The 13,904-nt window shown below is 34.3% G+C and overlaps 1 protein-coding gene across 1 annotated transcript in view; it reads left to right on the top strand.

The window, feature by feature from the left end:
- Positions 1-13,904, top strand: part of LOC129144371 (protein eyes shut homolog) — a 141,869-nt gene that overhangs the window by 51,514 nt on the left and 76,451 nt on the right. The window contains exon 6 of the mRNA XM_054686568.1: positions 11,872-12,017. Within this exon, the coding sequence (XP_054542543.1) occupies positions 11,872-12,017 (146 nt within the window). The remainder of the gene's footprint in view (positions 1-11,871; positions 12,018-13,904) is intronic.

The raw sequence follows: 13,904 nt of genomic DNA, 5'->3' as shown, positions 1-13,904 counted from the left end.
TGCATATGAGATGCATCTCGTGAATACAGCACACTGATGGTTCTTGACTCTTTATACAATTTGCCAGTCTGTGCCTTTTAACTGGGGCATTTAGCCCATTTACATTTAAAGTTAATTTTGTTATGTGTTTAATTTGATCCTGTCATTATGATGCTAGCTGGTTATTTTGCCCATTAGTTGATGCAGTTTCTTCATAGTGTCAATGGTCTTTACATTTTGGCTTGTTTTTGCAGAGGCTGTTACCCGTTTTTCCTTTCATGTTTAGTGCCTCCTTCAGGAGCTGTTGTAAGGCAGGCTTGGTGGTGACAAAATCCCCCAGCATTTTCTTGGCTGTAATGGATTTTATTTCTCCTTCACTTGTGAATCTTAGTTTGGCTGGATATGAAATTCTGGGTTGAAAATTCTTTTCTTTAAGAATGTTAAATATTGGTCTGCACTCTCTTCTGGCTTGTGGGTTTTCTGCAGAAAGATCCGCTGTTAGTCTGATGGGCTTCCCTTTGTAGATAACCCGAACTTTCTCTCTGGCTGCCCTTAACATTTTTTCCTTCATTTCAACCTTGGTGAACCTGACGATTATGTGCCTTGGGGTTGCTTTTCTTGAGGAGTATCTTTGTGGTGTTCTCTGTATTTCCTGAATTTGAATGTTGGCCTGTCTTGCTAGGTGGGGAAGTTCTCCTAGATGATATCCTGAAGTGTGTTTTCCAATTTGGTTCCATTCTCCCTGTCACTTTCAGGTACGCCAATCAAATGTAGGTTTAGTCTTTTCACATAGTCCCATATTTCTTGGAGACTTTGTTTGTTCCTTTTCATTCTTTTTTCTCTAATCTTGTCTTCTTGCTTTATTTCACTAAGTTGATCTTCAATCTCTGATATCCTTTCTTCCACTTAATCTATTCAGCTATTGATACTTGTGTGTGCTTCACAAAGTTCTTGTGCTGTGGTTTTCAGCTCCATCAGGTCATTTATGTTCTTCTCTAAACTGGTTATTCTAGTTAGCAATTCCTCTAACATTTTATCAAGGTTCTTAGCTTCCTTGCATTGGGTTAGAACATGCTTTTTTCGCTCAGAGGAGTTTGTTATTACCCACCTTCTAAAGCCTACTTTTGTCAATTTGTCAAACTCATTCTCCATCCAGTTTTGTTCCCTTGCTGGTGAGAAATTTCCATCCTTTGGAGAAGAACAGGCATTCTGGTTTTTAAAATTTTCAGCCTTTTTGCACTGATTTTTCCACATCTTTGTGGATTTGTCTACTTTTGGTCTTTGCTGTTGGTAACCTTCGGAGGGAGTTTTCACGTGTTCGTCTTTTCTGTTGATGTTGATGCTATTGCTTTCTGTCTGTTAGATGTCCTTCTAACAGTCAGGCCCTCTTCTGCAGGTCTGCTGGAGTTTGCTGGAGGTCCACTCCGGACCCTGTTTGCCTGGGTATCACCAGTGGAGGCTGCAGAAAGGCAAATATTGTTGCCTGCTCCTTCCTCTGGAACTTCATCCCAGAGGAGCACCTGCCAGAGGCCAACCAGAGCTCTCCTGTGTGAGGTGTCTGTCGACCACTGCTGGGAGTTGTCTCCCAGTCAGGAAATATGGGAGCCCTGGACCCACTTGAGGCAGTCTGTCCCTTAGCAGAGCTTGAGCACTGTACTGGGTGATCCACTGCTCTCTTCAGAGCTGGCAAGCAGGAACGTTTAAGTCTGCTAAGGCTGTGCCAACAGCCGCCCCTTCCCTCAGGTGCTCTGTCCCAGGGAGATGGGAGTTTTATCTATAAGCCCCTGAGTGGGGCTGCTGCCTTTCTTTCAGAGATGCCCTGCCCAGAGAGGAGGTATCTAGAGAGGCAGTCTGGCTACGGTGGCTTTGAGGCGCTGTGGTGGGCGCCCCCCCCCCAGTCTGAACTTCCTGGCGGCTTTGTTCACACTGTGAGGGGAAAACTCCCTACTCAAACCTCAATAATGGCAGACGCCCCTCCCTCAACTAAGCTCCAGCATCCCAGGTGGACTTCAGACTGTTGTGGTGGCAGTGAGAATTTCAAGCCAGTGGATCTTAGGTTGCTGGGCTCTGTGGGGGTGGGATCTGCTGAGCAAGACCACTTGGCTCCCTGGCTTCAGCCCCCTTTCCATGGGAGTGAAGGGTTCTGTCTTGCTGGTGTTTCAGGTGCCACTGGGATACGAAAAAAAAAAAAAAAAACAACTCCTGCAGCTAGCTCAATGTCTGCCCAAACGGCCACCCAGTTTTTTGCTTGAAACCCAATGCCCTTGTAGTGTAGACACCTGAGGGAACCTCCTGGTCTGTGGGTTTCAATGACCGTGAGAAAAACGTAGTATCTGTGCCAGATAGCACCGTCCCTCACAGCAAGGTCCCTCTGGGCTTCCCTTGGTTAGGGGAGGGAGGCCCCTGACCCCTTGCACTTCCCAGGTGAGGCAGTGCCCCACCCCACATCTGCTTGCCCTCCGTGGGCTGTACCCACTGTCTAACCAGTACCAGGGAGATGAACTGGGTACCTCAGTTGGAAATGCAGAAATCACCTGCCTTCTGCGTTCGTCTCTCTGGGAGCTGCAGACCTGAGCTATTCCTATTCTGCCATCTTGCTGAGTCAGCATCTGCTCTTTAATGTTTTTTCTTCTTATGGCTTTGTAAGAATCCTTATATATGATTTTTAAAATATCTTTGTTAGTTGTATTTATTGAATATAAGTTCTGATTGAAATAGACACTTCACCTTTATAAGTTATATGTACTAAAACTTAATTTTAATATATTTGAATTAATTTATTATTTAGTATATGGTTTGCAAGTTTCATCTTATTTAACTTTTCTTTACACTAGGATGAAAGGGTTTTTTCCCTATATTTCCTTTTAAAATAATTAAGATTATGTTCTTTATATGTAGATGCATCAGGTATATTGTATGTATGAGTATGGGTGTAAAGTATTCTTATCTCATTCTTTACACACTTAAAAAATAAACTCAGATTCTTATTTTTTTATATAAATAAGCCATGTCTGCTACATATTAAGTTCATCTTTCACTCACTGATCTGTAGTGCCTTCTTGGTTGCAGATCACGTTTCCACATATGGATATGTCTATTTCTCTATTGCTGTTCTGTTGCTTTAGTTCAGTTACTCATCCATGTGCTAGAGTCATAAATCTTAATTACTTCCCTTTGAAATATCTCAATACTAGTAGGGCTATTTAATCTCCAGGCAACTTTAGATATTTTGGCAATTTCTTCTGTTAAAATCAACTTGTATTCTATATAAATATACATTCAAACAAGCAATTTTGATTGGAATTTCATTGAATGGGTAGGCCAATTTAAGAAAAATTGATATCTATTTATTTAGGTCTTTCAAAATATCTTTAAAAAGGCATTCTGACAAATTCAAGTGGAGCTGCACTAATTAGAACACAAAATAATTAATTTTCTATGTCATAGCTGGACTCAGGTACCAGGAGCTCTGTTTATCTATCTTCATAGAGATCCAACCTTTAGAATTGGTGAAATTTGCATCAGATCCTGTTTAATTTTCCAACAATATTCTATCATTCATCTTATTTTCTGTGCCCTATCTAGCTTTTGCATTGTCCAATCTGGTGAGGTAAGTAGGGATGTTTGCAATCACCACCCCTGCAACTTTCAGTCCTTTCAAGGGGACACCAATCACTACAAGTACCATAGGAATAGAGAATTGCTGTCAGTTTAAAATCTCCATTGGTCTAAAGGGGCATGACAAGATCTTCCAATTGGATTTTCCTCCATAATAGCTCTTACTCCAATGTAAAAATTGTGCTATTACTAAATATATCAACTACACTGTATATTCAAGAATTGTGGGTAAAAAAAAAAAAACAAAATCAAAGGGAAGATGTATTTGTGGCCTCACCTGAACTGACCTCAATAATCTTATATTTCTACTGGTGGATCAGTAGCATTGCAGAAATAAGTATACTTTCAGAACCAGTATTCAGCAACTCCTAAAATGTCTGAATATCTTTCTTTCACCATAGAACAGTCATACTGGTAAATAGCCTCAGATACCTCTGAGGAAGTCTTCAAAAAGATACATAAAATACCTGTGACTCTATTAAAGATTCCTCTTAAGGAGGCAAACCCTGACCTTCGAGTGACTGAGTCTGTGACATAACTTAGGTTTTGGAATTGTGAAAGAGGCAGAGAATCCCTACAAAGCCAAACTGAATTATGTCTCTGTCCTCCAGAACTATACATTTCATTCTATATACATGAGGCAGCACTGTAAGTAGACTGATTATATATTTCATTTCTAAAACCCCGTCATCAGTTAGCCTCTGCCATAGATATCTGTGAATCAGTCCACTGATGTCCACTCTGTTTCTCTGATTTATATGCTTATTTGCTCATTTTGCATCTAATTGTCAAGCATATCCAATAGTCTATGCATTCTTAGATCTATTGTAATTAATATCACGAAACCCAATTCCATGGCAACATCCAGCACTGTCAGCAAGGATATATGAACAAGGTGATGCCTTTCCAATATCTTTATATTGGTAAACATTAGAAAACAAAACAAATGCAATGCAACTTAATCATAAGCATCTATACATTACTTACTGTGAATAAATTATATAAAAGTATATCACTTAAATATTTATTAAAATGTATGATTGACTGAAAAAATAAGTCTCAGAATAATGTGATATGTAACTCATATTTACTGAAGTATTAAAACATATTTTGAAAAATACATAGCATCTTAAGAGTAGTAATTTTCTCCTGGTAGAGAGGAATGGAGGATAATTAATTGAATGCATGCATAGGAGTTTCATACATACATATGTGTATGAAATGTGTGTACATATTTGTGTAAATATGTGTACATATATGTGTATGAAATGTGTGTACATATATATGTGTGTGCATACATATTTATGACAGATCTCATATATATATATGACAGATCAAATATGTTTTGTGTGTTTTCCTTAAAAATATTTCAGCAACATGAAACAATACTAAGATGAGTTAAATATGGGTGATGGGCATACAGGTGTTGATTATTCTATTCTTAGAAAATGACCTGGTGTAAATTATTATAATAAAAGCCATTTTCAATGAATTAAAATCTTTCAAAGATTAAAAATCAATTAGCAGCTGAAAATGAAGTAGTCACATTTGATTGTCTTATCTCTTCTTAAAGTAATTTTTATTTTTTTGAAAAACTTAATCTATTGATAAAGTACTCAATAAAAATATTTCAAGTAATCTACCAACTCATTTAAAACCAATAATTTTACAGTTACTTCAAAGTAAATTAAACTGTAGACACATAAACAAAAAACATATTAAAAACAGTAGTTACTACATATATGCCTCATGGTTAGATTCATGTTTTTAATCTATTCTATTCTCTCTTATGGTTATTGAAACTGTGGCCTGCAACAATTAAGACTTACCTCTAGTAACATGATTTAAAGATGAGTTTGCTGAGATATAATGGCACATGAATGACAGCCCCAATTAATATACAAATCCACTGCAAAAGTGAACACTGGAATTTACATTTTTCTGACACTTGATAGCGTATGTTATCCAATGCAACTAATGTCTTTTCAAGTCATTGCTACTAGTTCATTTAGGTCACTCACAATAGTATCTGTCTACTGAAAATTTACAACTAAATAGAATTTGCAAGAACAATTACAATAACAGTGGCTAGTCCATTTAAAGAAAAAATAGAAGAAAATGTTCCAAGTGCCTGGCTGATGTGATTATCATAGCGAGATCATTACCAACAAGCATATTGTGACCATTCAGTTTGTGATGTTCACGGGTTTAGCAATTCTTCACTGTCACAAATTTAAAAGTGATTGGTTAATATGCGTTTAACCAAAAGACAAAAATCTGTTTACTCTTCTGTAATTGTTTGCCTAGAAACAGTCATCAATCCAAATGATGTTTATTCTACTAGAGAATTTACGATAACATCACTGTTTCAAATCAGATTCACACACACATGCAATTATAATAAAAACATATAAAGACATGTTGTGAATATGATAAATAATGTAGACATGTATTTATATATAACATAATAAAGACATGTTGCAAATATAAAATAGATTATTCATATTCTAAGTAAAAATTGTCATTAATTGTAAAGAAGTGTGGTTCACGAATGCAGTTATAATATCACAAGAAAAAAGTAGAAATGCTCTAAAATACATTATAAATTCTTTCAAAATTTGAATTGCTTTAACATAGGCTAAAAAGTCCTTATCAGAAAGTTTCACCAGTGGTTTCATTTTCTTATTTTGAATGTAAACTTTTAAAAAATATCTACTGAAACAAGTATGATTTAACCTTATTGCAAACACATTTTAAAATCAAAACTCTCATTAAAACATTCTGTGTTATGTTTGGATTTTGTAATACTATTCAATCTATTTAATAATTACATTTTAAAATAACTTCAGAAGCATACAAATAATACATCTACTTATTAATTCCTCTCTTATCTGGAATACAAGAGAAAGTATATAAGAATAATGTAAATGAAATGTAATCATGGCTAATTTGGGGGCTATAAATTCATGTGATTATCTTGTATTTTTCCATCTTTTTATAGTTTGGAGATATCATTTTATGCAAATTATAGTTACTCTTCCTTATCTCTATTTTAATATGTTGAATTTTCTTCAGAAGTCACTGTTAAAATGCATCTTAGTGATTGAAAAAGTATCTTGAACACCTATTTGAAAAATTTTAGGGCAATGTCAAATTAAAAATATGAATTATTTCAATACTTTGACAATATATTTAAGTTTAGTTCTAAAACTTTTGAAGTAAAAGCTTTTTATTTAAATGAGAAATTTTTATTTCATCGAAAATATATATTTCATGGTCTTAATTGTTCTCTCAAGATAGAAGATATTATTATATGTGTATATTTTAAAAGCTATGAAAATTGAGTTTTATCAAAGGAAGGTATACTTTAGGGACCTTTAATATAAAATGCAGTACTTACTGTACATTTGACTGGATCACTTAGGACATTAATAAAAATCAGGTTTACATTTAATTTTTCTCTAGCCTTATTAGAGGTGGTTAGCATAAAGGGACCCTCAGCTGGTAATAGCGAAAGGAAAATTATACCAAAGCTGAAAGAATTGCACACTATAGCCAGAGGCCAGGAGGGGGAAAATTTGATGAGGATCTTTTCAGACATACCCTAGGCACTTTTATTTTTTTTAACGTTTTGAAGGGCCAACGTTAAGTGAAAAGTAAAAACGTCCCAAGTGCTCAGCATTGTGCTTGCCCTTCCTATTAGAGACAGGGAGCAGGAAGAGAGCAGGGCAGGGCAGGTGGAGGGAGGAAAGGAGGAAGAGAAAATAAAAACATTTAAATTTTTTCTGGGAAAGCAGAGACAAGGATTAAACGTAGATGCTCTTTTGTAGAGTAAAATGTTATTTTTGCACAAATTTGCCCTCATATTGTTTAGTGTGGTGGAAAGTAAGAAATATAAGTTGAATATTTTCTGTAAACTGTTTCACCAGGGCTGCTATTAATGTTGATGATTTTTTTTTTAATCTCTACGAAATTTTAGATGCCATTCAGAAAATGTCCAAATGGATTCTAGAATCCCAGGGCCTTTTTGCATCATTATTAACAAAGCAGGGAACCCCAACATTCCAGTTGAACAGGCATCTGTGGTTTAACAGATTCTTGAAATTTAAGAATGTTTGGAATTTGTGTAAAAGTAAAGCATATTTTTGCAATGTTGAAAAGTTCAGATTTCAGGAGTAGTGTAGAAAGTAAGAAAAAATAATGGTCTTGATTGAAAGCAAAAAGGAAAGAGAGGTTATTGAAGTAGAAGCAAAGCATTCTTAGAAGAAAGGATCATTATGATTCATATTATTAAAAATAATTCTTCACATAGTTATCTGTATGCAAAAAACTTTAGAAAAATAAACTTCCATAAGTCTTGAGATAGTACATGTATGTTTATTTACTGTGTGATATCACTTTCAAAATCAGAAGCGTAAGGTACATATTTGAGATTCATAAAATAAGTTACATGATAAATGTTAAAGAGCAAACAAAAAAGCAGAACTTTTTGAGAAGTTCATTTTAAATTAGAGTAAATACATTTGAAGGATGGACATGGAAGCAAAAAAATGAATATAATATATCGGGGAACCTGCCCTGATATTCACGTAGGTTCTTTTCTATTTTCCTTAAGCATCAGCTGGCTTGAGAAATAAAGGGACAGAGTACAAAAGAGGGAAATTTTAAAGCTGGGCATCCAGGGGAGACATCACATGTCAGTAGGTTCCTGATGTCTCACAAGCTGCAAAAACCAGCAAGTTTTTATTAGGGATTTTCAAAGGGGAGGGAGTGTGCAAATAGGTGTGGGTTACAGACATCAAGTACTTTACAAGGTAATAGAATATCACAAGGCAAATGGAGGCAGGGTGAGATCACAGGACCAGGGCGAAATTAAAATTGCTAATGAAGTTTTGGGCACCATTGTCATTGATAACATCTTATCAGGAGACAGGGTTTTGAGAGCAACTGGTCTGACCAAAATTTATCAGGCAGGAATTTCCTCTTCCTAATAAGCCTGGGAGCGCTATGGGAGACTGGGGTCTATTTTACCCCTGCAGTCTCAACCATAAGAGATGGGCACACCTTGGGGGGGCATTTATAGGCCTATACCTCCAGGCGCATATTCTCTTTCCCAGGGATGTTCCTTGCTGAGAAAAAGAATTCAGTGATATTTCTCCCAGTTGCTTTTGAAAGAAGAGAAATATGGCTCTGTTCCATCCAGCTCACCAGTGGTCAGAGTTTAAGGTTATCTCTCTTATTCCCTGAACAGTTGCTGTTATCCTGTTCTTTTTTTAAGGTGCCCAGATTTCATATTGTTTAAACACACATGCTCTACAATTTGTGCAGTTAATGCAATTATCACAAGGTCCTGAGGCGACATACATCTTCCTCAGCTGACAGGATTAAAAGATTAAAGTAAAGATGGGCATAGGAAATCACAAGGGTATTGACTGGGGAAGTGATAAGTGTCCATGAAATCTTCACAATTTATGTTTAGAGACTGCAGTAAAGACAGGCATAAGAAATTATAAAAGTATTAATTTGGGGAACTAATAAACGTCCATGAAATCTTCACAATCCACGTTCTTCTGCCATGGCTTCAGTCGGTCCCTCCATTTGGGGTCCCTGACTTCCCGCAACAATAACATTTAGTAAAAACTAACAGGTTTCAAAAGGCAAAATTCAGAAAGAAATCATAATTGAAAAAACAAGAATTCTGGGTAGGTGTCAAAATCTGAATCTTTTCATGTATCTTCAAGACAACTATATAGACAAAAAAAAGTTAATACTCAGCAAAACCCACATCTTCATCATGACAAAAAGACATTTCACAAAAATTTCCCATTAACTTATGGAACAAGTAAGTAAGTATATTTAAGATAATTAAAATCACAGAAAACAAAATTTGGGGAGCAAAAGACAAGGGATGTTATGATTTTCTGATTTTCAAAATGAGAGAGAGAGAAAATTCTATAAATTAAATAGTAAACTACTATTTAAAAAAAATTGAAACAATTGGTGGTGATTATCATAAATCACTGAAAAAGCAAGATATCACCAAATAATTTTCTAGTATTCAATATTTCAAAATACAAAGTAGATTTTGAAGCTTCTAAAAATATAATAGAACTGTCAGAAGTACATGAAAGAAATACATAAATTGAAATGAAAGTCATTGTTTTTATAGTAATATAACATTTTTAAATTTGTCAATATGAAACAAATCATTTCTTGAGATACCTTTCACTGCTATTTCTGAGAATTCTGTGTCCAATTTCTCTCTATTCTGTGATTCCTTGGAATCATCATTAATTCAGTGAGAACACAAAGTAGCAAAGACAGTATTATTAACAAACATATCTTGATTTTAGTAAGACATTTAGCAGATTCATTACATTACTTCTCACTAGATGGGGAGATATTCGCAAAATGAATAAGATGGAGAAAAACAGTTTGACTATTTGAACAAAAATTCAAGAAGTTAGTATTTGGATTAGTGTTACTCCAAAAAGGTGATTATAGTCAATTCCCTAGTCACATGAAGAGCTCTTGGGAAATACTCTACTCTTTCACCCAGTATCCCATTGCACATGACATTTTAATGCCTTCTGTCCAACTGATACAAAGATTCCTTACTCTTTCTTTTTCTATTAATTTTATTTTTAATTTACACATAATTGATGTATTTATGTGTTGTTTTGTTGTGTTGTTTTGATACATGAATACATTGTATCATTATACCACATAATATATTGTATTACAGCACATTTGTTCATTCGTTTGTAATGAACAAATCAGGATAATTAGCATAGAGATCACCTCAAACATTCATCATTTCTCTGTGGTGCAAACATTCAAAATTTTCTCCTCTAGCTCTTTTGAATATACAATACCTTACTGTTTACTACAGTCACCGTACTGTGCAATAGAACACCAAATTTATTCTTCCTTTCTAATTGTAATTTTGCACCCATCAATCAACCTTTCCTATCCCCTCCCCGCTACTGTCTGGCTTACTTACTTAAGAGATGAATGAATAAAAAATATGTAGTATACATAAACAATGAAATACTCTTCAGCCATGAAAAAGAATGAAGTCCTGTTATTTGTAGCAACATACATGATCCTGGAGGACGTTATTGTAAATGAAATATGCCAGGCACAGAAAGAAAAATACTGCATGTTTTCATTCATATTCAGAATTTTAAAACACTGATCCTGCTCCTTCTTTATTAATACTGAGTAAGACCTTTTCTGTCACCTCTTGTCTAGCAGTTACCCATGCTTTAACAGGACGTGTCTCAATTGACATGTATTTACTGTAATTTTTACATATGTGTATTCCTGTCCTGTTCCTGAGACTTTCAAAAGCAAGCTCTAGTTTAATTTACACTTGAATATAGGTACATGACTAATGTCTGGCACTCAATTAATTAATGTAGGTTGAAGAAGTAAAAGGAGGAGCATGGGGACTGTTAGACTTCTGTGGTTATAAAATGATGAGTGAAGTTAATTAGGAAGAGTTTCCTAAAAAATCTAAATAGAAATCTAGCTCAAAAACATTTTATGGAAAGTTGCTAAAGCTTCTTTATCTAGACTTCTAAAAGGAAAAACTATGAAGAGATATTTTTCCTAAGTATACAGTTTCGATCAGTTTAATATCTCCTTTGGAAATTATTTTTTGTTTGTTTGTTTGTTTATTATTATTATACTTTAAGTTTCAGGGTACATGTGCACAACGTGCAGATTTGTTACATATGTATACATGTGCCATGTTGGTGTGCTGCACCCATCAACTCGTCATTTAACATTAGGTATATCTCCCAATGCTATCCCTCCCCCTCCCCCCACCCCACAACTGTCCCCGGTGTGTGATGTTCCCCTTCCTGTGTCCATGTGTTCTCATTGTTCAGTTCCCACCTCTGAGTGAGAACATGCGGTGTTTGGTTTTTTGTCCTTGCTATAGTTTGCTGAGAATGATGGTTTCCAGCTTCATCCATGTCCCTACAAAGGACATGAACTCATCTATATTTTGATACTAGCATTTATCAGGTTACAGTAATTATTTACCCAACACATTGTTTTTCAAAATTTCACACATAAAGAACATTTGAGCGGAACAAAATTTTGCAAGGGGAATTGCTATAATTTTTCAAAGAAAAAAATGAAATACATATATTATTTATTTCAATTAAGTTGAATGTCTTGAATTTAAAATATAAATATGAATCATGTATAATAAATGATTATCATTGTTACATGGCTATTTCTCATTTCTCCACTTTTCTCCAGATTTTTTTGTAATTGTGAACCTGAGTACCATGGGCCCTTCTGTGAACTTGATGTAAATAAATGTAAAATCTCACCTTGTCTAGATGAAGAAAATTGTGTCTACAGGACTGATGGATACAACTGCTTCTGTGCCCCTGGTTATACAGGTAAATCCATATCTGTCCCGTGTGCAGCAACATATTTCTGTCTGCAAGCAAATAGAAACCTCATATTTATACTCCAAAAGCTGAAATAACCTGCCAGATGCAAACAGGGCAAAAATGTCAAGAGATAATTTGTCTCTTATAAAAGAAATTAATAAGAAGTAAAATTATGTGTTTTATCTTCAATTTATTAAATCCTAAGATTAGATTTTAAGTTATCTTACATTTTTATCTTTTACAGTAAATTTATCTTTAGTAAGTTTGCATGGCTATAGTATAGGAAAAAGTATTTCTGTATGGATAATCTAACAGAAATAACATTATTATATCTGTTACAAAACTGTCATTTCTAGAATATGCTTAGCATTAAAAATATTTACATAAAAAAGACAGCCATTGTGAATTTAAACGTAAAGCAAAAGAAGATTGGCATTAGCTGTCAGTATCAATTATTTCACAACATAAATTTTATCCAAACATAAAGGCAAAAGTCATCAGGGAGCTTATAGAAGGTAGAGGCATTAGCCCTCTAAATTTCTGGTGAGAAATTGCATTTACAAAATACAAAAAGCTATATTGTTTTAGTTTTGGCATACTAGTATTAATGATATGGGACTAACAATAATATAGTTTTTGTGTTATTTTGTTTCATATTTATTTTTTCACACAATTCCCACAGAGATTACAATAATGTATTTACATCTCAAATCTCAGTTTATTAACATCTGATTCATGCAGCACTAAAATCATATGGATTTCTATCCTGAGGGATGAGTAGTTAAATATATCTAATATTAGGTTCTCTGCCAGCGGGGATAAAATACTAGACACATGGAAATTATATTGGCAAGCAAAAATGGAAAGGAACTAGAAGTATTTCCAGAGAATAAGTAATCAAAAGGTGAGAGAAAGTTACGTGACCTTAAAAAGAAATATGAAGGTGTCTTTCCTGAGAAATCTTGATGGCTTCAGAGGTAATCTTGGTAACAAATCTCATATACACAAAAACTATCAGATTAAGTTAATATTTCCTAAAAAGTATCATTTTCTGCAAAGTTCATTACATATAATATACAAGAAACATTAAATTTCAAATATAAAACAGTTTACTTTCTAAGTTTCACATTGCCCATTATCTTCAAAATTATTGAGCTATCAATGTAGAACCATATATATCCACTCAGCAATGCCATTCACCTTGTTGTTGTTACTGCTGCTAGAAGTATTAAAATAAGAAACAACACACTGAGCTCAACATGACTAAGAAACACATTTTGTAAAATTATTTGTTATAACACCTTGCTCTGATATTTTCAATGTATCAACATTTGAAAGATTAACATATTCTTTATTTTTCTTTTGATAACAGCTCTAATTTCATTTCAAAATATGGTATTTAGCATTGTTTTAAAATGATATTATCTAAGATGTTACCAGTGGCACATGATTTAAGATGTTTTAATATATGTTTGCATATTGGTACAGCTACAAGTAAAAGAAAACTCAATTAATTGTTATCCTTAATAGATAGGGTTCATTTTTTCTTATATAATAAGAATTCTGTAGGGAGACAGCTAATGGTTGTTGGTCCAGTGACTTGACAGTACCAGGATGAGGTAATGGTTTTCTTAGTTTTTAATTCATGATTATAGGTTCATGCATTCAGAATTGCTGCTGCAATGACTTAAGTCATTATTTCTACACTTGAGTCAAGGGAAAAGAGTGGTGCTAACTGTATTGAGTCTTTCTGTAAGGAGAACCTTTTTAGAATAACAATCAAAACCTGCTAATATGTCACTGAGCAAAACTGCTCACATGTCCATTTTTAGGTTCACTGGAAGATAAGAAATTAAAAGTGTACCACTTTCAGAATTTACAGTTGAATATAGA

Source organism: Pan troglodytes, chromosome 5 (assembly GCF_028858775.2).
Source record: "Pan troglodytes isolate AG18354 chromosome 5, NHGRI_mPanTro3-v2.0_pri, whole genome shotgun sequence".
NCBI classification, from domain to species: Eukaryota; Metazoa; Chordata; class Mammalia; order Primates; family Hominidae; genus Pan; species Pan troglodytes.
The sequence above is the reverse complement of the archived record's forward strand: the minus strand, read 5'-3'. Positions and strand labels throughout refer to the sequence as shown.